The sequence below is a fragment of the Mya arenaria genome, chromosome 3 (genome assembly GCF_026914265.1).
Source record: "Mya arenaria isolate MELC-2E11 chromosome 3, ASM2691426v1".
Lineage (NCBI taxonomy): Eukaryota > Metazoa > Mollusca > Bivalvia > Myida > Myidae > Mya > Mya arenaria.
The window spans coordinates 24,739,395-24,765,235 of NC_069124.1; the positions used below are offsets into that span (position 1 = coordinate 24,739,395).

Here is a 25,841-nt window from a genome sequence, read left to right on the forward strand (position 1 = left end):
ACTCTCATAAGCTACTACTTAGTACGGATACTTGCTTACACTTTGAATGACGATTAAGAGTTTTGAAACAAAACACAAGTTGTACCGCGCAAGCTGAATTTCAATGGTGCACAGCATTTTCATTCATTTTTTGTCTTAGGGCTTTTTATGTTCTTTTTGCATTGTAGCATTAACTTTCAAATTTTGCCGATCTTTCAATTTTGCGAATGTGTTGCGTCATTTTATATACAGTATCAGGGTATCAGAAGTTCGTGTTACGGTTTATTTGTCTAGGTAATTAGTTGGCAATTGTACGAGGATCATTCTAAGATAACTCTTTCGCGTATTTGACAGCCATTTCATATAACGTACCAGCCCAGAACAGAAGTATATTTGTTTTATGCTATTCCCATCCTCCCATACAACTGCGTGTCAGATTGGAGTTAGTTCCACCCATCTATCATCTGTCATTATGAAAGTTACTTGTCCGACTTCGCAAATCAAGGTTATCTAAAAGGTTAAGCGGTGCTTTTTTCTGTGGACGAAAATACATGTTTTATCTTTTAACCTACAAGACATATCGTTTCTATGTTGTATATTTAAGCTGCAAAAAACGGTCTTTAATTGTTCTTGATATACATATTCTTTGAAATATATTGTAAATATATACCAGGGACGGGTCCAGGATTTGAAGTGAGAGGGGGCGTAACTTAGGGGCGTACTCCTTTGATTTGCGCCCCTACCTTGAAACAGAAACATAGTACCGCATAACCTGTATGTCAATGGTGCACAGCATTTGACTCCTTTTTTGTCTTAGGGAGTTTATGTTCTTTTTGCATTATAACTTTTGCTTTCAAATTTTGCCGATCTTTCAATTTTGCGAATGTGTTGCGTCATTTTATATACAGTATCGGGGTATCAAAAGTTCGTGTTACGGTTTATTTGTCCAGGTAATTAGTTGGCAATTGTACGAGGATCATTCTTAGATAACTCTTTCGCGTATTTGACAGCCATTTCATATAACGTACAAGTCCAGAACAGAAGTATATTTGTTTTATGCTATTCCCATCCTCCCATACAACTGCGTGTCAGATTGGAGTTAGTTCCACCCTTCTACCATCTGTCATTATGAAAGTTACTTGTCCTACTTCGCAAATTGCAAGGTCATTTATAAGGTTAAGCGGTGCTTTTTCCATGGTCGAAAATATATATGTTTTATCTTTATGCGTACAAGACATACCGCTTGTATGTCGTATTCTTAGGCCGTAAAGAGAACGTTTTTCAGCAGTTCTTAATATACATATTCTTTGAATCATAATGCAAAAACATACATTTCATGTGATGTACGATTTTGCTAATGTTGATAATGTCAAAATCTTTGGCAAGCAATATTTAAAAGTAATGCAAATTGTCGTTTTAAATTTAAAATATGTCGTTTTGTGTGTTATATGTTTGTTTGTTTTTTTATAATACCCTTATTACGTTGTCACATCAGTACTCTAACCGAATTACGTTTTGCTGCGAGTTGCGGCGGATTCATAACACACCTCTTTACGTGTGAAAGTCGAAAATATATTTCTCATCAATAATACATTTAAAACTATAGAGACAGCCAAGTAGTAAACGATTCAAGTTCAAACCCTGCTTACCGGCCCAGGGTAAGGACCCAAACGACATTGGCGAGAAGCACGTACACACACCACATACAAATCAAAACAACTGTATTAATAAATGATGGGATTATCGCCTTGGAACGGTCAGTGGAAACAGCAGTCAACAATTTAATTATATTATACCTCACATAAATTTGCCCCTTCTTTGTATATATAAACTCGATCGGTCCGTATATCACTGTATTTTGATGAAAATCCAGTTTAATGACGTCAGCGGTCCATATTATATTTTTGGCCGGTCTGGAAAAGTGTTCGGTATAACATAAGAAATATAACACACCACTTCGGGCCAAATGGCATTATAAGGACCGGTCAGTCAGCCCCCGAAGGGGAGACAACAGACAATACACGTATCAAGGATGGGATTACCACCTTTTAACGGTTAGTTTAACACGAGTAAACTGAAAGCCGAACTAGGGTAGTTGTGTGTTCGCATATTGTCAGGATGTGACTAAATTCTCGCCAACTGGACGCATATCGCAACCTTTTCGTGCAGTGTTGTTTGACTGTCGTGGTAATGTTTCCGTCTTCAAAGAGCAACTGACGAGGGACTACGGGAACATATGCGGTTATCGTACGGTTTGTTAAAACAACCCATGTAGAGTGAAAAGTTAAAATAACTCGTACTAATACCTTACTATAAATCGAACCGAAAACTTACTATATATCGTATTGAGTCGTACTCATTCCTTACTACATATCGTATTGAGTCGTACTCATACCTTACAACATATCCTTTTGAGTCGTACTCATTCCTTACTACATATCGTATTGAGTCGTACTCATTTCTTACTACATATCGTATTGAGTCGTACTCATTTCTTACTACATATCGTATTGAGTCGTACTCATTTCTTACTACATATCGTATTGAGTCGTACTCATACCTTACTATAAATCATACCGAGTCTTACTCATTCCTTACTTCATATGGTATTGAGTCGTACTAATTTCTTACTACATATTATACCGTACTAATACCTTACTATAAATCGTACCGAATCGTACTAATACCTTACTATAAATCGTACCGAGTCGTACTAATACCTTACTATAAATCGTACCGAGTCGTACTCATTCCTTACTATGAATCGTACCGAGTCCTACTAATACCTTACTATAAATCGTACCGAGTCGTACTAATACCTTACTATAAATCGTACCGAGTCGTACTAATACCTAACTAAAAATCGTACCGAGTCTTACTAATAACTTACTATATATCGTACCGTGTGGTACTCATACCTTACTTTATAACGTACCGATTCGTACTGATACCTTACTATATACCGTACCGAGTCATACTGATATCTTTGAGTTGTACTCATACCTTATTCGTGGCATAACGTATCAAACCCAAATCTATATGCGTTCACATCTTCTATAAACTCGTGGAAACCCGCAGTATTTTTAACCATACCGAACAGAAGTCCTACATATTTGTAATTGTTAATGTAACTATGTCAGAAAGCATCAAAGGAGCTTCGTACTTGTATATAGACTTGAAGCAACTGAGGAAATATCGTGAAAGACCAACACATATCGCAGAGACCTTAAAACTACCGTGCAATTATTTCGACGAACTGCTCTCAGTCAATCCATCCAACGCCGCGGTGAACTCGTATTTTTTCGGTTTACAATGTTAAGAAGACAAAGTTGTTTATATATAATTGTTTTATGTACGTGTTTATTTGTGTTGACGTTAATAGCATTTGCTTTGACATTCTGGGCTTATAATTTAACCAAGTGAAAGAACTTCCGTAAATAAATGTTCATAGTTTAACGTTTATATACACTACTAACCACGCGTTTTTGCAAAAAACGCGTTGCCAACGCGAGAGAGATTGCTTCATCGCGGGAAATCGCGGCTATATATTCCGCTGTAGGCAACGCGGTGGTGCGCGTCATCGCCGCGTTCATCTCTGCTACAGCGTATGACTTCCGAAAATATGCACGCGGCGAATCGCCGCGATGCGACTTATCGCGATTTTTGTTGAACAAGTTGACAGTAGCGTCTTAATACTTTCACAGTTGCAAAGCATACTTTTGAGAGATCAAGCAACGTTTTAATACGAACCAAGAATTTTAGATAACTGATCGAGTTTGTGTGTGTTGAAAAAAACTGACTAGAATTAAAGGTATAGAACGGGAACTAAGAACACGCCTTCTGAAAATTGACAGCTACCTTAATTACCGTTAATTAAACTTCGCTTCGCCGCGTATCGCCGTGACTCGACGCGGTGGAAGAACGCGGTTGGCATTATGTTTTAATTGACGCGTATAGTGAAAATTAGATCGAAAAAGATAAAGTCCGTGGTAAGGAAAAATCGCGGCGATGTGCGAAATGTGTAAAAAATGCGTGGTTGGTAGTGTAAGCATATATGTAATTTTGTACACATGCTGTTTGCTTGATATAAAGCTTGTGTTATAAAGAAGAATGGCTTGAATTGTTACGATGACTGCTTGATTTGTTCAGTTGTCCCGATGGCGATTAGTCCCCCTCCCGCGGCCTCCAAAGCTTCAATGGAACGCCAGCTATCGTACGATGTATTTTTACGACATATTTCTGTGAAAACGCCACGTTAGTCCATTACAGCATAGCAATCTGAATATTGCTCGCGATTTAAATAGTCAATATGCATGAAACAGATTAAAATGTGTAGCTGTTTCTTTTAAAATGGCTGATCATAGCAAATACTACACAACCATCAAAAATCTTAATGATCAGAATAGAAAATGAAGCATTATAACAAAGACTTTATTATGATAAAATATTACATTAACAATTCAAAGTGTATTGTTTTTTTGTTATTTGCTCAGCACCAGACATAACAAAGTAGACATATATAGTGTTTCTACTTTGAGTTTACAAGATCTTAAACGAAAAAAGGGAAAAAAATATCACTTAATAAATGATGTCTGTATTTTAAATGCCAAAAACACAATAGCCAATCAACAGCCAGTGTTCTTGTACTGAACAGCACAACGTCTGGAGTACATTGCTGATTAGACACGAATGCACTAATTTGAGGCACAAGTTAAACAAAAAAACTTTTGTCTACGAATAATCAAAGTGCGGCATATTGCGTTCCAATGCCGCACTTCCTTAACGAATAATTTGATAACACGTTCCAATGACATAAGCGAGATGTAGTATATAAGGTTCAAAACTTCCTTCTTCGTTATGTCGAAATTACAACGTGTGGTGCATAAAACATATATTTTGCCTAATATTCGTGTATTAATGTCACCGTAAATTATTTGATTATCTCAAATTGTTGAATATCTGGAAAATAAAATTGTTATATTGAAACAAACACGTTTAATGTTATAACCCAAACAACAATCAATACAGTTGCATTCGACTGAAGAAATCTGGGGCCGTGATAACAAATGCCTGAGTTCAAAATCAAGACTCAAAATAGCAAATCTGCATTGTATCTTTCCTTCTAGAAAAGCATTGATGGTGATTTTTGCTGTATTATACTACTATTTGAATGTTTTACAGCTATTTACACTATGTTCTTTTGTAAAACCATGCAACAAAGATGAGTTTGTGTTCCTTCATAAGAATGCGTTCGGAGTCTTAGTCTAGACTAGGACTTAAGACTGTTCGTTATCATGGCCCCAGGAGTTCTAGAATTCTCATTAATTTATACCTGACACTAAACACAATGTTAAAACAAATATTCAAATATTAAATCAATTAAAAATCTTAAAACTTTTATTGAATAGCTTGAAGCTTGTGGGAGTCTTTTTATTTGGTGATTTTTCGTCCTTTTTGTCGGCGGCACCGTTTCTTGGAGAACGTGGTCTGGTTTTCAATCCCGACTGTAGTCTTTCCTCTGATATAAACAAAGGTGGCGGACAGACTGTGTGTTTGTCTCCCCTGTGTTTTTGTATTGAATAAATTAGTCCGTGAAATGTGTCCTCCACACATTCGTATTCCTCCGCTGCTGTACACTCAAAAAATAGTCCGTCAAAGTCACAACTGAGTGCTTGTCCTTCGAGTTTCGTGATTTGCCTACAAAGATTGAAAAAACATGGAGTTTATGGTGTTTCTTTAATGTAAAACTACAGTCGTAGTCCGTTGGCTCGAGCTCGCTTGGCTCGAATTCTTCGCTGGCTCAAACTAGATGCAAAGAATCGATTTTTTCATACTGAAGTTAAACATTCCCTCTTGGCTCGATTTTTCCGAGATTCGAGGTATTTTCGCCGGTCCTTGAGAGTTCGGGCCAACGGGGTTCGACTGTATCCATTACCTTAAACCGATCATGGCATGACAGTCAACGCCCATAGATTAATTGTGTATTAGAAAAGCAACCCTTTTTATAGATAGCGTGAAGTTAAAGAATGATTCTCTGACACTTTACAGGTAGCTTCGTAGGCAGCTATTTTTTGCTGAACAGTGCAAGCTTTCTTTCTCAAAGAAAGAATATACTATAGCGTAGAACTAGTTTGCATTGCCATACATCCAGTTTTCTGACAAGTTGCACATAAATCAGAGAAAATCGCGTTGTTATGGCCTATAATACAAATATCCGATTCTGTTGGAATTATTAGAATGTGCATTTTACTATAATTTTATGATGGAAAGGCCTAACTAACTGATTTATATTATTAAGTGTATGGTTTATTCGTATTGGCAGCCAGTAGGCATTGAATGTACACATGTATTCGTAAATCAAATATGAAGGAAACCGTGTAATACTTTAAGTGACTCGCTTATGTTTTTGGACCAAAATTTAGTTTTTCCGGTAATGCATTTAAAAATCAACAACACTTATTTAATCATTATTTTACTCTATGATATCGAAATTGCAGTAAAAAATACGCACCCATGCCGGTAAAGTAAAGAAAAAAATAGTAAACAGCCGGCTAAACCACCGGGACTTTAACAACAGTAGGAATAATGTTGACCTCTTACAGAATGATAACATCACGTGATAATGTCAATCAACCAATCACGCAACACCACAGCCGTAATTAATTTTCAATCGCGTTATAAACGCCAAAGAAAATTGTGGTCTTCAAAGACGATATTTGAGCAAATATCAACATTTGCTGAAGGGTTCCGGCTTTTGGTATTTTTGTTTTAAAACTCCTTATGATTTGCCACACTTTATTTCGTAATTAAAAAAGTGAATTTTGCAAACCATGAGCGAGTCACTTTAAAAGTTCTTCAGTTTCTAAAATATCAAATGTCCCAGATTTCAGAGAGGCATCAATCACTTTTCAACTTCTTTACCATCTTACTCACTGAGTAAACTATACCAATTAATTTTCATTTTATCAACTGATACATGTGCTGAACGTCTAGGACGGCCTCTCTGTTATCACTTCAATTGGATTAATGTTATGAGTAATCTAGTGCAGTGAGTATTCGTCGTATGATTGCACTGTTCACTGTCATGATTACGAACGGTTTCAGGTCGGAGTTCAGACTCAGGTGGCAAACTGCAAATCTTTCTTTCATTGTTACTTTCCCACAAGTTGAGTACTGATGATGAAATTTGGTGATTATTTTTGTTTTTATTTTAAATTGCTCAATCCCGTATCTTTATTTTTATTTTTTTGTAAAACGAGAAGAAAAAAAGTTTTTTAATATAATAAAAGTGCTTTTCTGAGTCAGAGGTTGGACTCGGACTTGAGACTGTTTGTAATCATGGCTCCTCGGGCCATCATTTAGAACTTTCAAGTCAGTGTCCCGAGTTCATTGTATTTCTTTCTAGATGAATTTTGACGATGAATTTTCTGAATTTAATTTCTGTACGAAATCGTACAATTATTAACATTTATTTTTTTGTAAATTAATGAAAGGGCTTTTCTGAGTTTGTTTCCATATTTGGACTGGTCGTTATAAAAGCCGCTGATATCAAATGGAAGACGGCCGTCTGACGGAGCACTGTCAAAACATTATTTTGGAAACAGGTTTGTCGAAGGGTTTGGAGAAACTTATCATCTAGCTAAACTCCGGTAATAAAACGAAGGCGGGGCACTTTAAGTGCCCTTTGTTTCATTTAAAATGTTATCTTTGTTTTAAGTCTTCATTTCAAACAAAATGTTGCCTTCCGACGTAGCACATATGACTTTATTTATCACGTGGTATTCACGCACTGATAATGCATACCTGTAACGTTCAAGGTCAGACTTATTTCCAACGAGCGCGACAGGACAGTCTTTCCCCGTGGCCTTCAAATAGTCAGTGACCCTGACCAGATAATCCCGCGCAGTGGCGAAACTGTCCCGGTCTGTTATACCGTACACGATCATGTATGCGTCCGCCCAACTATAGTACCGATCACTATTCGAGTCGTCCTGGAATAAATTGAAGGTATACCTTATTGTACTTCTTTAAGATAAGAATTGGTAGTCCATTATTTCATTCGTCCTTAAGTCTTTGTTTGACGTTATAATGTGTGCTTTTGTGTGTATTCGATCCGACCCATTATACTTTTTGAAAAAAGTATATATTGGATGTGTGCGACATTTACGATGCTATACTTTTGGGGGGATTTTATTCATTCTGGGAGTAGATATTCGTCCCAGATTCATTGAAATGTTTTAAATAGTACTTGCTTGTCTATGACATTTATGGTGTATTCGTGTTCTACCAGTTTCAGCCCTCCCTATGACAGAAGGTCTGTGTTTTATATGATTAATTCCAGCCAAACTGGAAAACCGCATTCATATTTCATGCTTTTAGATAGCGTTCTCAAATTTGAAACAACAACTTGCTAAAAACAATGTACCGGTTGTATTCTGACTATGTCTGTTTATATTTGGTATATAATCCATTTATGATTACTGTTTGATTTGATCTCCTTGTCTGTTTCATAGCTGTGTGTAGTACATACCATTTTTGTTTTATATATTTGAACTAGCATGGACACTCTTCTGCCTAGGTATAAGTGCTCAAGAGTGTCAAATATATTGTGTGCATTCTTTAAAACATATAATGAGAAAATAATACAAACACACTTTAAATATCTGGCATTTGAAACCTAAGATTACTTCAATTATATACAAGTTCTAACTATTTCTGCCAAATTCAATAGGTTCAAGTTCTTCATAACCCGTATTACCCTGTCCCTTTTCTGCAGCGACCTATCCTTTTTAATCCTGGCTTAAATCCTAAGTATGGTTACAATCTTGAAGGGTTCTAACAGATCTAGTCTGGAGTTCCTTCCCCTTACACTATCATTATAAAATGGAATATCAGTACGCATGGAAGCAGGCAAATGATATGACTTACGTTCGTGTCTCTAACTCATTGTAGTTCGGTGCCTTGCCTAAACAGAGTTTTTTAATGTTCGACTTCCAGGCTTGTTCCTGTAGTTTTCATTCTTTTATTAGTGTATTAAGTCATTAATCGTCACGTGAACATTGCTGTAACAAGCTCCGCCGCTAATAGCATGTGAAGTATGGTAGCATTCTTGAAAGGTTCTAAATGTGATGTCTGGAGTTCCTTCCCCTTACACTATCCTTATCGAATGGAATATCAGTATGCATGGAAGCAGACAAAAACTTTAATTGCTTCCAACGAACACCGATTGGATGAATATAACGATTTTACACTGATATTCACCATAATGCATTATGCTTATGGTTTTTCGATAGGTGTGCACCGATGTAGCAAAAAGTAGAGTCAGTTAAGAAAAAATCAATCATGATTTCATAAATGTTAGTTAGCGTATGCCGCGATAAAGTTGTATGTATATTTAGGGTTCGAATTTCTATTTCAACTAGCAGATTGTTACATTTAGGTGATAAAACCAACTAGCAAATTGATACAAACCCTAGAATTGTTATTTTTTTAATTATTTAGTTTTGTCATCGGTCTGTGCAAACATTCTATATCATCACTCGTCCGCAGTCATTTTTAAAGTGCATCCTCAGTCCTGAACGCATTGTCTTTAAGGGTCCATAATTTTGAAAGATGTGCGTCATAAGTATGAATGGTTTTAAAGGGACTAGATCATAGATAATAAAAAAATCGGCAAATACCGTATTTCCTCAAAGCATGCATTCACATGCGATCTAGTAGGAGGCCGATAATACATCAGTTTTCATGATTAAACGACTAATCAACAATCATGTTGCTGTCTTCTCTGAGCCCCCCCCCCCCCCCATCAAAAATGGCGTATAATGGTTTCCGAGTTTAAATCATACAGATAATTATACCGACGATATCTTAACACTAACAAAGATAACTTTTCTTTTTTCAACGTTATCTTTGTTTAAAATCTTCATTCGAAGCAAAATGTTGCCTTCCGACGTAGCATTTATGACGTAATATGTCACGTGGTATACACACACTGACATAATATGATAATACGGATCCAGACCACGGTACATATCCTATGCCTTCTCCATTGTTCTTATTGATAGAATAAATCATAATTTCATTTGGAATCTTGGCAAGCATCTGAAAGAACTAATGAAAATAGCAGTCAACCGCCACAAGCACTCAGTGTTGTCAAACACAAATCTACCATCTAAAACAAGGTAATGGTATCATACTTTGGCGGTGCTTTGTTGTTTAAAACATTGAAAGGAAGATAAATCATCATGTATCTTGTTTAATAGAATGAGACCTGCTTAATAATAATAAGCTACAAAAAAATCTAAAAACGACTTTTGAAAACAAACACAGTAAGATTCTGAAAAAGAAGGCAAAATGTGTTTAAAGAATACAGAAAATGTAAGCGTTGAATTGAAAATAGATTTTATCTGACAGTTTGTTCTTGAACATGTCTGTTTCATTTGATCTGATGGTGATCCTTCTTGTTTTGAGATTACATTATCACCGTTCTTCAATCAGTGGAATTTTTTAAGATGATGATGTTTAAAAAGCTACTTTCCTTATCGACCCGCGGTGTCGATTTGCACGTCAAATTACTGAGGGTAGGACATAGGTAGTCCTATCAATTAGATATAATTCACTATAAACAGTTTCCTCTTAAAATCATCATTAACATCATTGTGGTTTTCATTACGAAAGATAGAAAACCAATACAAAACAATTCTTAGAAGATTGTTTATGGAAAGTGAAAAAAGCCAATTGTTGTAATAATAGTGGGTGTGTAAGCTTATTTATACTTGCACTCGGGCAAAGCCCATTCAGCGAGTGCTCCGACAAGATTGTTAGTCATTTTAAGGTTTTGATGCAAATTGCACAGACAGTTAGAGTTACACTAGTTATTTAACGTGCACCAGTGGATATTCTGAATATGTCCGTTTATATTTGGAATATTATCCATTTATGATTACTGTTTGTTTTGATCTCCTTGTCTGTTTCATAACTGTGTGTAGTACATACCATTTTTTTATATTTGAAACCAGCATGGAAACCCTTCTGCCTAGGTATAAATGCTCAAAAGTGTCAGTATATATTTTTGTATTGTTTAAAACCTTTTATAAGATAATAAATACAAACACACTTTAAATATCTGGCCTCCAAAATCTAATATTACTTCAATTAAATACAAGTTCTAACTATTTCTGTCATTTTCAATAGGTTCAAGTTCTTCATAACCCTTATTACCCTGTCCCTTTTCTGCAACGACCTATCCTTTTAAACCCTGGCTAAAATCCTAGGTATGGTAACATTCTTGAAGGGTTCTAACAGATCTAGTCTGGAGTTCCTTCCCCTTACAATACCGTTATCGAATGAAATATCTTGAAAGCAGACAAAAACTGTAATTGCTTCCTCCGAACACCGATTGAATGAATATAATGATTTTACACTGATATTCACCATAATGCATTATGCTTATGGTTTTTCGATGGGTATGCACACATGTAGCAAATATTTGAGTCAGTTAAGAACAAATCAATCATGATTTTATAAATGTCAGTTAGCGTATGCCGCGATAAACTTATATGTACATTTGGGGCTCGAATTTCTATTTCCACTAACATATTGTTACTTTTAGCTGAAGAAAACCAACTAGCAAAGTAAAACAAACACTAGAATTGTTTTGAATTATTCAGTTTTGTCGTCGGTTTGTGCAAACATCTTACATTATCACTCGCCATCAGTCATTATTTTCATCCCTATCTCGAGTCCTGGACGCATTGTCTTTCCTGAGGATGCATTAATATGAGAGATGTGCATTATAAGGCTCCATCGTTTACAGGGACTAGATCCCAGATAATAAAAAAATCGGCATATATCGTATTTCCTTAAAGCATGCCTAGAATTGTCAATGCGAGCTAGTAGGATGCCGATAATACATCATTTTACATGATTAAGTGACTAAACAACAATCATGTTGCTGTCTCATATGAGTTTCCCCGTATAAAATAATAGCGTATAATGGTTTCCGAGTTTAAATCATACAGATAATTATACCGACGATATTTTAACACTGGGATTAAGGCGGTAGACTACCCCGGTAAACATTGAATTGGAAACTTAAAACAAAGATAACTTTTTCAAAGTTATTTTTGTTTAAAGTCTCCATTCAATCAAAATGTTGCCTTTCGACGTAGCATTTATGACGTAATTTGTCACGTGGTATACACACACTGACATAATATGATAATACGGATCCAGACCACGGTACATTTCTTATGCCTTCTCCATTGTTCTTATTCATAGAATAAATCATAATTTCATTTGGAATCTTGGCAAGCATCTGAAAGAACTAATGAAAATAGCAGTCAACCGCCACAAGCACTCAGTGTTGTCAAACACAAATCTACCATCTAAAACAAGGTAATGGTATCATACTTTGGCGGTGCTTTGTTGTTTAAAACATTGAAAGGAAGATAAATCATCATGCATCTTGTTTAATAGAAGGAGACGTGCTTAATATAGGCAACAAAAAAACTATAAAGACGACTTTTGAAAACAAACACAGTAAGATTGTGAAAACGATGGCAAAATGTTTTCTAGTTATCCAGAAAATGTAAGCGTTGATTTGAAAAATATATTTTATCTGACAGTTGTTCTTGATAATGTCTGTATCATTTGATCTGATGGTGATCCTTCTTGGATTGAGATTACATTATCAACGTTCTTCAATCAGTGGAATGTTTTAAGATGATGATGTTTAAAACGCAACATGCACAGTTGACCCGCGGTGCCGATATGCACTTCAAACTAACGAGGGAAGGACATAGATACTCCTATCAATTAGATATAATTCACTATAAACAGGTTCCTCTTAAAATCATCATGGACATCATTGTGGTTTTCATTACGAAAGATAGAAAACCAATACAAAGCAACCTTAGTTTTAGAAATTTTCAGGTGTTTTCTAACGTAGGTTTTTAGCAAACCATTTGGTGGAATTCTTAGAAGATTGTTTGAGGAAAGTGAAAAAAGCCAAATGTAGTAATAATAGTGGGTGTGTAAGCTTATTTATACTTGCACTCGGGCAAGGCCCATTCAGCGAGTGCTCCGACAAGATTGTTAGTCATTTTAAGTTTTTGGTGCATAGTGCACAGACAGAGCTACACTAGTTCTTTAACATGCATGTGGATATTCTGAATATGTATGTTTATATCTAAAATATAATCCATTGATGGTTACTGTTCATTTTGATCTTGTCTGTTTCATAACTGTGTGTAGTACATACTATTTTTGTTTTATATATTTGAACCAGCATGGACACCCTTCTGCCTAGGTATAAATGTTCAAGAGTATTAAATATATTGTTCGTTTTGTTTAAAACTTATAATTAGATAAAACATACAAACACACTTTATATATCTGGCATTAAACATTATGTTACTTTAATTATATACTCTAACATTTTCATCCAAATTCAATAGGTTCAAGTTTTTCATTACCCTTAGCACCCTGTCCCTTTTCTGCAGCAGCTTATCGTTTTTATAACCTGGCTAAAATCCTAAGTATGGTTACATTCTATAAGGGTTCTAACATATCTACATTGCAGTTCCTTCCCCTTACACTATCGTTATCGGATGGAATATCAGTATGCATAGATGCAGACAAAAACTGTAATTGCTTCCTCCGAACACCGATTGAATGAATGATTTTGCACCGATGTTCACCATAATGCATTATGCTTATGGTTTTTCGATGGGTATGCAACGATTAAGCAAGATTTGAGTCAGTTTAGAACAAATCAATCGTGAATTCATAAATGTCAGTTGGTCGTACGCTGCGATAAACTGATAAGTATATTCAGTGTTGGAATTTCTACTTCCACTAGCAGATTGTTATATATTTAGCTGAACAAAACCAACTATCAAAGTGATACAAACACTAGAACTGTTTTAAAATATTTTTAATTCGTCATCGGTCTGTGCAAACATCCTACATCACCACTCGCTAGCAGTCATTCATTTTGGTGCGCATCTCGGTCCTAAACGCATTGTCTTTCCTGAGGATATATCATCCTTAACGATTACTCCCAAAACAAATATACCGCAATTAATACAACTGTTTTAATTTACGAAAAGGATGAACAAACATCGAAAACCATGGTTCGTATGAAGGAAACCGTGTTGAATTTGAAAGAAAGGTGCAGAAAACTGATATTTCTACCTCATAATAGGATAGTTGATCACTGTAAATCTTTTAGCATTCACCAGTCATTTAATATTTGTGCGTAATCAGCTATTACACACACGGTTACAATCGTGTTATCAGTAATTAATATATTCATAAATGCATTATTTAGTAAGTAGTTAATGATTTATCAATCAAAATTTATGTTTGTTATAAATGTGTTTACATTGATGTTAAGTACGTGTTTCTCTTTAAAGATGTGCGTCATAATGATTCATTGTTTTAAGGTAATGTGTGCACAAACTACTCGAGGGACTCACAGAGTTTCGTTCCGGACCAATGGGTTTGTTATATGACACTTTTTAGAAGATAATGTTGAAAGATGATTTACTGCATAAATAAATAAATTGTCATTTAGACTTACGGTATTAAGGTTCCCAATAATAAACTCTGATGTAGTTCGCCTTGTCTGCCTTGACCTTGCAACAACCACAGTGAAACCCCGTTGGCTTGAACTCATTTGGGTCGATTTCCTAGTTGGCTCGAACTCAATGTAAAGGACCGATTTCTTTATACTGAAGGTAAGCATTCCCGCTAAGCTTTAAATCCCAGAGGCTCGTGGGGTTTTTTGCCGGTCACTGTGAGTTAAAGCCAACGGGGTTCGACTGTAGTATGATATATACTGATCTAAATCGCGATGCATGGAATATCGTATGCCTTCTCCATTATTCTCATTGATAGAATAAATCATAATTTCATTTGGAATGATTTTGAATCTTGGGAAGCATCTGAACAAACTTATGAAAATAGCAGTCAACCGCCACAAGCACTTAGACTTGTCAAACACAAATCTACCATCTAAAGCTAATGGTATCATACTTTGGCGGTGCTTGCTTTGTTGTTTAAAACACTGAAAGGAAGATAAATCATCATACATCTTGTTTAAAAGAATGAGACGTGCTTAATTTAAGCTACAAAAAACTATAAATACGACTTTCGAAAACAAACACAGTAACATTGTGAGAAAGAAGGCAAAATGTTTCTAAGTAATACAGAAAATGTAAGCGTTGATCTGAAAACAGATTATATCCGACAATTTGTTCTTCAATCAGTCGAATGTTTTCTGATGATGATGTCTAAAACGCTACATTCCCAGTCGACCCGCGGTGCCGATTTGCACTTCAAATTACTGAGGTTAGGACGTTATTAGTCTTATCAATTAGACATAATTCACTTTAAACAAGTTCGTCTTTTAATCATAATGAACAACATTGAGGTTTTCGATATGAAAGAATACAAATGCAAAGCAATCTATGTTTTAGAAATCATCAGCAGCCAAATGTATTAAACTTGGATAAGTTGTCCACAGGTTATCTTAAGGGTAGTTTGCACATTAAAAGGATTTCATTGGTTAATATCTTAAATTATATAATTTTGGAAAAAAACTGACCAATCAATGAATACATATGTGAAAAACTACAGAAACAAGCTCAGTAGCAAAAACATAAACATAAACCCGGTTTGTTGGCACTGGGTAAACGCCAAAGACATAGAACACAAACACACAAACAATCACAAACAAGAAACATAGACGAACAGCACAAAACTCTACAAACAACACAGTGCATGTATACTATATATAAAAACATAGGTAGGTTTATCAAGGATTGTTAGGTACCGCCTTGGAACCCTTTGGCCAATTTTAACCAAGCTAAAGACTTAACCAGTTTTATAGAATTGGCTGCAGGTGTTTACTGACGTAAAGGTTTTTAGGAAGCCATACGTTGGAAGTCTTTGAAGATTGTTTGAGAAAAGTAAAAATAGAATGCCTAATGTAATAATAATTGTGTCAGTCTAAACACTTCAGTACTGCGTTGACAGCTCTAACCTTAACTTTATAAATATTTGTTTTTTGTTGTCCAGAATAACACTAGAGACCGTTTCTTGGTAACACATTTATATTACGCTTTTGGCAACGGTTGACAAGAATAAAGAGCTGATTTAAGTGTTATGCCTCCGTCACACATTCACGCATTATGCTGCCTTTCTTGATAGGACTATTTCCGATTAAAACTTGTCAAAGTCTGATAAAGATCCTGTGATTCGTGGCTGGAAATTCAAAAAATTGTTAGAATATTGATTTAACCACGACAACAATCAGATAGTGTTAAGGAAGCGACCCGATTAAGTCGTTTCCAGCCGAATTCGTCCCGATTATCCCGTTCTCAATCCGATTTTTAGCAGATTTATATACATCTTTCGCATGGTCTTTCGGACAGTAAGAATTCAGAAAGTAACAATGAAACGACGCTGATGGAAGACATTGGGAAGATCTGGACGCAATCTGGACTCAATCAGCTAGAAACGGCAATGAAGTATTTTTCAAGATCATACCCTTTCTCATGACACCGTCCAGACACCGTTGAGACAAAAAAAATATACGATTTTGATCTGATACAGCAGAAGCTGGTTCCCGATCCGTAGGACTCTGTTACGAACGTTAACGACTGCGTTCAGACAATGTTAGGATATTCCTGATTATTGCGGATAATTTTTTTCGTGGCGTAGCGCTGTCTGATCTCAAACGGGAGCAATAATCGATTATGTGTGACCGCCGCATAACATGATACGATTTATTATATTGTCGTACGCCTTTGTACACCGCGATGCACGAATTATCATATAAAAGCATCCACTACTGTTGCGGTAGTATATTATTATTTCAATTTGTTTATACATAAGCAACTATAAGAAAGAAACTAATGAAAGTGACAGTGACCTGGCACCGGCTCTCAATGTTTTCAAACCATTATCAATTAGTCCGGCTAGCGCAATGGTTAACGTACTCGCTTCTCACAAAGACGTCCCAGGATCGATTTCCGACTAGGTCACCAACCCGGACAAGTGGGGTTTCTCTGGGCACTTCGCCCCACCCCCTCTCCGAAATACAAGTACACTTTATTGCAGCATCGTGCCAACGTGAGTGACTTAGCATGTTAAAATAACTACAGTTTCTTAGCAAACGGTAAATAAACAAAGTTTAAACTTATCCAAACACAAACCATACATGCAATGATGAATCCAAGGATTGCACCATTAAGATACAAGAAAACATAAAATAGTTCACACTTGTAGAAGCAGAAAGTAGCTTAGTCTGTTTTATAGGGTAAGAATAATTTCATATTTTTCCTGTCCAAAAAATAATTTAGAAAATAATGTCACTTAAAAATTTGAATTCATCGGTTATAACCCCTGTTTACCCATGTGAGAACCCCTTTAAGTCAGGTGATTCCTCACGCCGATATTGTGATTCAAAGCATATAGAGTCGCCGGGTTCGAAAATCGCTTCTACCAATCTATACTCCTTCACCGGAGTGTTTTTGAGAATGTATTTAAATTAGCACATTCAAGCCTCTGAAGTTTCAGCCATGTCACAAGATAGACCTAAGTCAGATTGGATTGAAAAATCATGTAAATAATATTATAGTTGTAAACTTTACAAAAAAGTGAAACGAGGCTGACCTAAGGTTACATACAACCATATAAAATTGATCAAAACAACTTTCTTATCTTATTGTTATCGAAGGAATTTTAACCTTCTTGTTTTGCGATTACATAATCATCTTTCTGTACTCAGTCGGATTTTTTTAAGTTGATGCAGTTTAATGGAATACATGGTGAGTTGACCCGCGGTGCCGATGCGCTCGCTTACAGACTACTATTAATTATCCAGACAAGTATCATCAAAATCTTTTCAAAATAGAGCCTGAAGGAACACTGTTTGGCTCGCAGTGATGTAGGGCAAGTTCCAACAATCTCAAACAAAGATATAATCACATACTTCAATTCAAATTACTAAGGATAAGACATCAGAAGGCTTATTCAATTCGAAATAATTCTCTCTAAACAATTCCGAGGCTTAATCATAATTACATCGTTAAGGTTGTCGTTATAAAAGAAGCCCAAAACAAAGGAGAAATAATACAACAATTATCTTTCAAACGTATGGAAATCTCCAGGTGTTTATTGACGTACTTCCTTATCAAGCTCTCGCTAGGGATTCAAAGCATTTGTTACTTTTCCTGATTTTCACATAAACGTTTACATTACATTACTTTTAATAAAAGTATAACAGGAGATGGCATTCGATATCAGCCCAAATCACGTAAATACAGAGAGAGGGTGCTAGTATGCCAACCAAAGCATCTAAAATATAGTTGTCAAACAAAATGCTAGAAACTGTCAAATGCTTGGGAACGCATTTGTATATAAAATCAAAGCGCTAAAAGCGCTTAAGAAATCGGTGCGTTCAAACTTAAATAGTTGATTTATCATGATTTATGTATTTTTCAAACAATGTCACTAGATGTTAATCGAAAAGATACCCAAGTCCGATGTACAACCACATGTGATAAAACGTTATTCTGTAATTTGCATTATCTTCAGTATCCCAACATGCTGTCCGTTCTGTCCTGGTTCCGTAATGCCTATGTCGTTTTGTTCACTTTGACAACTTTATTTTCAAAAAGCACAAGACCCCACACAGGGACAACATAAACACATGTTAACATATAGATGTATACAGTTGCTAGCATATGTTCACGATGGGTACTTATATGTAAACTATTATTTTGCATTTTTGAATATTTTCAAGATAGTTTTATATGTATATGGGCATTAACTATACATACTTTTTACAGGTTCGTATTTTCAGTCCAAATGCGCCTTGTGTGCCGCATATATTTTAGTTGAATGTCACCCTAAACCTTATTTTGTAACCTGGTGTTTGAAATACTTTTGTTTAGTCAACAGACTGATCATGAGAAAATATAACCAATCCGGCTGTTGCATGAAATGTGTATACATCCACAATTTGTATTATCACTAGATCTGCTTGGTAGCGGCTTATCGTAATGGAAGTGCGCTGTTCCGTTTGCAATATTCTTAACTTGTTCAGTCTGTGTACGGTTTGTATGCTTCAAAATGGTACTTGTACTCTGCGCACGGCGTGCGCTGTTCCGTTTGCAATATTCTTAACTTGTGCAGTCTGTGTACGGTTTGTATGCTTCAAAATGGTACTTGTACTCTGCGCACAGCGGGGGGTTTGCATGTACATTGTATAATGATTTTTGTATATACTGTTTGTATTTGATTCTAGATGAAAACGAAGAAGAAGAAGAAGAAGAAGAAGAAGAAGAAGAAGAAGAAGAAGAAGAAGAAGAAGAAGAAGAAGAAAAAGTAGAAGAAAAAGTAGAAGAAGAAGGAGGCGGAGGAAGGAGAAGAAGAAGAGATGAAGAAGGAGAAGAAGAAGAAGAAGAAGAAGAAGAAGAAGAAGAAGAAGAAGAAGAAGAAGAAGAAGAAGAAGAAGAAGAAGAAGAAGAAGAAGAAGATAGAATAAAATGGCATTATGTGATATAATTGTTATTATAATTTAATTGCTGTTTTTTTTCTTTTCTTTCTTTATTGTTTATAAATAAAATGTATCATACCTTTTCAAATGTGTCCATTATGTTGACAATGAGTTCTTGTCCGTCCACGTCCTCTTGTTTTGTGTAAATGTCCTCTGAAAAAAAGTTAAAAATTGAAAATAACTTGGTACGTATATACCCAGCAAAAAGGGAAAGTATAAACTTTTAACTATTTTAAGGCTAATGAGCAAAACTTCAAATCACGATAATTTTCCTCAACATGTCAATAAGATTTACTGGAACATACAACCGGATACCTTAGGAAGTAAGGTGTTTTTTTCAGAAATTTAAGGTATAACGAATCAAAATAAGTTTTAGAGAGTACACTTTGATCTAATTGAAGCAATTTAGAAACCATTACTACCAGCAAGAAAATCAAAGTATTCGTTAATTTCCGAAAAAAGTGTGGATTTAAAATGAGATACAATCTTTCGAGCAGTACCTTCCAAAGAAAAGATTGTTTCATTGAAATTCAATTTCAAGAATATTCTTTACTGCTACGTATACACTAATTGATAGAATAGAGCAACATCATGATATAAAAGCTATTAAGACCACCAGGAACATAAAGATTCAATCTTATTCCAGTTCAAAGGCACAAAAAGCATATGAACGGATTACAAGACTAATGTTGGTGCAAAGCATCAAAGACGTCCAAATGTTGTTGAAACATGACTTAAAGGAAGCAGTTGCAGTTTACTAGCATACCAAGTTTGAGGTATCTGGTTATCTCTTCATTTATTGAAAGAAATCGGATTTAAGCCTAAGGTCAACGAGACCTTGATCTTAGCCCGACAGACGTAAAAACAGTTACTCGGAGCGGTGGTCATGCATGAGGGACCTCTACCAAGTTCGATGTCTCTAGGCCTAAGCGTTTTACAATTACTGATAAGGAACTGTGTATTTTCAGGGATATCATTTCAAGCTAAGTCCTCAATTAAAATCATTGTAATAAGTTATTGTAATTGAAATACCATTTACTGCGTCCTAGTTATACCAAACAAGCAACAAAGAAAAGTTTGAGCTTTGATAAATCGGGTCATAAGGGTCGTAAACCAAGCTATAAAAAGACCGTAGCCGACGGGTACAAGTTATTCCATGTCCAAAAGTTTGTAATAACGGTCAAATATAGGTTTTTTGCATTATGATGTTTCCTTTTTCTTCACTCAGTTAATACAATTGTTTGTTTATAAAGGTTGGTTTTTTTATCAAATATATTTTATAGTGTTTTAACAATAGTAATGTTGGCTGGTCCATTTTAGTCACGTGATCCTCCATAGTACAACATTGACACCTATTCCAAACAGACGTTTTCACGCGACGTCAATCAGTAAGTCGAACCATTGTGCGATTTAAACAGTGAGAAACAGTTATTATCTCAGTTCAAGTGACACTCTTATTAAAAAAATATATTCACATGTATAACAAACATAAATTTTGACTGAGTAACCTTCATCTACTTACTAAATAATGTATTTATGAAAAATATTAATTACTGATAACAAGATTGTAACCGTGTATTTAATAGCAGGAAGCGCAAACATATTAAATGATTTGTGAATGCTTAAACATTTTCTGTGGTCTACTATAGTCTCATAAGGTAGAAATACCGTGTTTTATCCTCTTAAATTAAACTCGGTATCCTTCGTAAGAAACATTGTTTTCGATATGTGTTCATCCTTTTTGGAATATTAAAACAATATTATTAAAGGTGGTAAATCTTATTTGGGAGTAAGAGTGCATCTTAAAATATATCCATTCTTCTGAATATTAGTTTATATTTAGTGCATGCTTTTCGGTAATTTATAGAGTTTTATCAGTGAGATAAAAGTATACAATCAATTTAATATTGGCAATAATAGACAATCAATTCGATATTTGCAATTGTTTTGTTTTTTAGCACGCTCTTAGACTCGAGGCAAACGTCAGCGGACACAGTGCTACGTTTGCATACAATATTTTCAGAAAAAAACTACAATGAACTGTCATTTTATTTTAAAGGCATATATAATTTTAAAAAAATGATACCATGTAAGATCGCAATACACATTTCCCCGTGAACACCACAAGTAAATATTTCACTCGAGGCTATGCATGATTTATGTATTTTACAAAACGTCTTATGCCAAATACGTAAAGCAAACAAAACTTCAGAGACTGGGTGCATCGGCAAAGAAATAGTTATCAGACACATGTCGTGTCTGAGCTAAACATGCCTCGAGTTGTTTAATTGGTTTAGTATTCTTCAATCATATCAATTTCGACATCTGGCATTTATTTATTGCCACATACCATTCATTGTCTATATTATTTACACTATAAAAACATACGCTGTTTATACGTTGGGTAATTAAAATACACACAATGTTTACCTATAGATGGGTCGTATTCCATGATAAAACGTCGGGTGATGAACTTCACTGTCAGAGCTGTAAGATAAGTAGTAAGTAGTGGCATGCCAATAAAGATTATAACAGATTCAACTAGTAGTCCCCTTTGTTTGAGACTGTTCATTTGTAACAATGGTAAATCGATGTTATATAATCATGCTTCCGAAATATGAACTAGTAGTATCGATATGACTGACACTTATCGTAAGTAAATCGTATATAATGCTCCCGAAATATGAACTAGCAGTCTCGATTTGATTGAGAAGGTTCATTGGCAACAATGGTAAGTCAATGGTTTATTATTGCTTCCGAAATATACTCACAGTCTCGATTTATTGTCTTAAAAGCTATACATACTACAATAAAGCATTTAAAACGTATTATAATATAATTATATATGTATTTATTGATTATGTGCGTGTATTTTATATGTGTGCATGTAATGTGACGATGAGCTGTTTTGCGTTAGTCAAAATATTTTTTTTGTTATGTTCTGTTCTATTCCGTTAACAACGGGAAGTCAACGATATATGCTTGCTTTAGTATAGACAAGCAGTCTTTGATTATTTCATCAATGGTTAGTTAATGGTAGATTTCGGGTTTCTGGAACAATCCTCTCTAAACTTATCATGCCATGATTTTTATACAGTAGATGTAACAAGCAAAACATAAAACATAGACTTCTCTTTTTAAGTAATTTTATCAATATAATTGAATTTAATGGAACTATATACTTGCGGTAAAGGTTGCTGTGCATGGTATAAATTATGCCTGAAAATGATCTCAATACCATTGTCGGCAACATATTGTTTACTTCAATTATAAAAGCTGCACTCTCACAGTTTTACCGTTTTGACAACTTTTTTTTGTTTTGGTATGTGCCAAATTTTGCATAAATATCTTAAAACCAGTGATAAAAGACTGCTGACAAAAATCAGATCGCAGTTTTTCATATGTACGTTCGAAAATTAATGTTTTGTGGCTAAAAGCGTTACAAACGCTTTAAGAAAATGCATAAAACATCAACGTTTGAACAAAAATATGAAAACCTGCGATCTTATTTTTGTCAGCAGTCTTATATCACTGGTTTCCATGAAAAACTGGCTCGTTCTAAGACAAAAAAATAAGTCGTCAAAACGTTTATTCTGTTATAGTGCAGCTTTAACATACACAGCCAAATCTAATATAATGGGGTACTTCCTTATTACCATAACCGTGTTTTGCAAGCACAAAAAACGTTATTCCGCTAACAGCCCAACATATATTATAAGATAAAGCTATCTTGAAATTATTCGTCGGTTTCTAGGTTTAGCAGTTCGTTTATAATGATATAGGGTTTGAGCTTAACAGTGGTATGCATTTATACCAAATCTTTCCCCAAAAATGTTTTTATCTGGAAACCAACAGATAACATCTGCAGGGATGCGTTTTTGCCACTATTGAATTACAATTCACTGTCTTTACTGACAAGAAATGACCAATATGTTGTAAATTACATATTCTGGCCAAAAGCCTGTCAGAATTTACAGAATATACACAAGTAATGATTTGCAATGTTGATAAGCTCTTGCTCAGAATCTCAGCAGGACCCTTGTATAAATATGTAAGATTGTAACAGTTACAGAAGGGTGCTGCACCCTGTCCTTCCTTTTTGGTAGCACCCATCTCTGTCTTATTGGAGACAAGCATGGGCACCCATCTGCCCTTATGGAGACCAGCATGGGCACCCTTCTTCCTTAATGGAGACAAGCATGGTTACCCTTCTGCCTTTATGGAGACCAGCATGGGCACCCTTCTGCCCAAATGAAGACAAGCATGGGTACCATTCTGCCCTTTTGGAGACCAGCATGGGCACCTTTTTTCCTTAATGAAGACAAGCATGGGTACCCTTCTGTCCTTATGGAGTCCAGCATGGGCACCCTTCTGCCTTAATGGAGACAAGCATGGAAACCCTTCTGCCCTTATGGAGTCCAGCATGGGCACCCTTCTGCCTTAATGGAGACAAGCATGGGTACCATTCTGCCCTTTTGGAGACCAGCATGGGCACCTTTTTTCTTAATGAAGACAAGCATGGGTACCCTTCTGTCCTTATGGAGTCCAGCATGGGCACCCTTCTGCCTTAATGGAGACAAGCATGGAAACCCTTCTGCCCTTATGGAGTCCAGCATGGGCACCCTTCTGCCTTAATGGAGACAAGCATGGAAACCCTTCTGCCTTTATGGAGACCAGCATGGGCACCCTTCTGCCTTAATGAAGACAAGCATGGGTACCATTCTGCCCTTTTGGAGACCAGCATGGGCACCTTTTTTCCTTAATGAAGACAAGCATGGGTACCCTTCTGTCCTTATGGAGTCCAGCATGGGCACCCTTCTGCCTTAATGGAGACAAGCATGGGTACCCTTCTGCCCTTATGGAGACTTCATGGACACCCTTCTGCCTTCATTGAATCAAATGCTTCGATTATTAAATATATCTTTCGTTTCGATTAAATTATGTTTTGATTATAAATGCAAACACACTTTACATATTTGGGTGTTGGAATCTAATATCTCTACATTTAAACGCATTTACCTTTCATTTTCTGTCAAATTCCCAAAGTTCCCAATTTCTTTCAGTCCTATACAGTATGTTGCAATGAAAACCAGTAAAAATTATTTTTTATCGTCGAAACAAGATTTTGATATATAAGAATAATGAACAACATCTGAAAAATTGAATTACTTGTCTCAAGAGTTTTTTAAAAAATATCAGAGATGCGGTTTTAGAGTCTATTACAAGTACATCTTTTCTGTCAAATTTGAATAAAATTCATCATAAGGAAAAATGGTTTATTGCACAGAACTTGTACTACTATCATTTTGTACATTTCAATTAATATCATTTTCCTCTGATGTATAACTGTAGAATAGATAATGTGTTGTAAATGATAATTTTGTCACCGGCGTTAATATGATACCAAACTTTAAATATGTACCTTTCTAGAAAAAAATATTATTCCTATCAGCCCTATACAAATGCCATTTTAACCCTTAGCACCCTGTCCCATACCTGCAGCAACCTATCCTTTTTTTAAAAATCTGGCTAAACCCCTAATAATAGAATATTTTAAATAAAACGAGGTGCTTGTTTTTATCATTTATCAACCCTTACCTGATTTTCCGACTCCCACTGCCCCTAGCAACACAATGTTAAACTCCTGCTTCCGCCTCCCACTCATGGTTGGAGCGTTTTGCGTATCAAACAATTGCAGTTCCACCACACATGATTCTCGTGACTCAAATATCCAACAAGCACCAACAAATTCGTCGCAAAATCTCGATATGTCGAAACAATTAGTAAACCACAGCTTAAAGCATTCAAACCATCAACAAAACCGGTATAAATTTCTAGCACAGCCTCTTCTGATATTCCTTATCTCTTTTGTTCTTTATTTCGGAGAAACGTTCAATTCAATATTCCATTCGCTGTAAACAATCCCACTAAGTAGCTCTTATCTATCGGCTTGCTCCCGAATTCAAGTCTGGCTTCATCCCAGCTTCCGACATCCAGAACACAGCATGTGGGCACATTATCATAGAAAAGTGTGTGCAAATGTGTTTTGCAACAATTTAAAATAGCAGAAGATAAATTGAAACTTGAATTAAATATTCTTGGTTGTCAATAAACGGTTAGTTATTAAATGATTAATTGAAAACACATGTTGATGGTTGCGGAAGAATATGAAGGAAAAGGAAATTCTAGAAACACTATATAACACCAGGAGTAAATAGTAAGTGGTAAAAATGAAAAGCGTTGTAATTTGTTCGCGCGGTTGTTATTAAGGATATATCAACCCTATATTGAT

At 35.5% G+C, this 25,841-nt stretch overlaps 1 protein-coding gene across 1 annotated transcript; it reads right to left on the bottom strand.

Moving 5' to 3' along the window:
- Nucleotides 1-4,394: 4,394 nt before the first annotated feature.
- On the bottom strand, nt 4,395-25,522 carry LOC128228118 (ras-like protein family member 12). Its single transcript, XM_052939234.1, has 5 exons — nt 25,148-25,522; nt 21,980-22,036; nt 19,629-19,702; nt 7,783-7,970; nt 4,395-5,676 (listed from the first exon to the last, which is right to left on the bottom strand). Exons 1-5 carry the CDS (start codon nt 25,212-25,214, stop codon nt 5,355-5,357), a joined length of 708 nt encoding a protein of 235 aa, XP_052795194.1. The 5' UTR covers nt 25,215-25,522; the 3' UTR covers nt 4,395-5,354.
- Nucleotides 25,523-25,841: the final 319 nt, after the last annotated feature.

Excerpts from the sequence above, each read along its gene's own strand:
- LOC128228118 (XM_052939234.1), bottom strand. The coding sequence starts at position 25,214 with ATGAGTGGGAGGCGGAAGCAGGAGTTTAACATTGTGTTGCTAGGGGCA. Across the intron at positions 19,703-21,979 it reads GGAATACGACCCATCTATAG|AGGACATTTACACAAAACAA; the intron begins GTAAACATTGTG and ends ACTTTTTTTCAG. Across the intron at positions 5,677-7,782 it reads TCTGACCTTGAACGTTACAG|GCAAATCACGAAACTCGAAG; the intron begins GTATGCATTATC and ends CAATCTTTGTAG.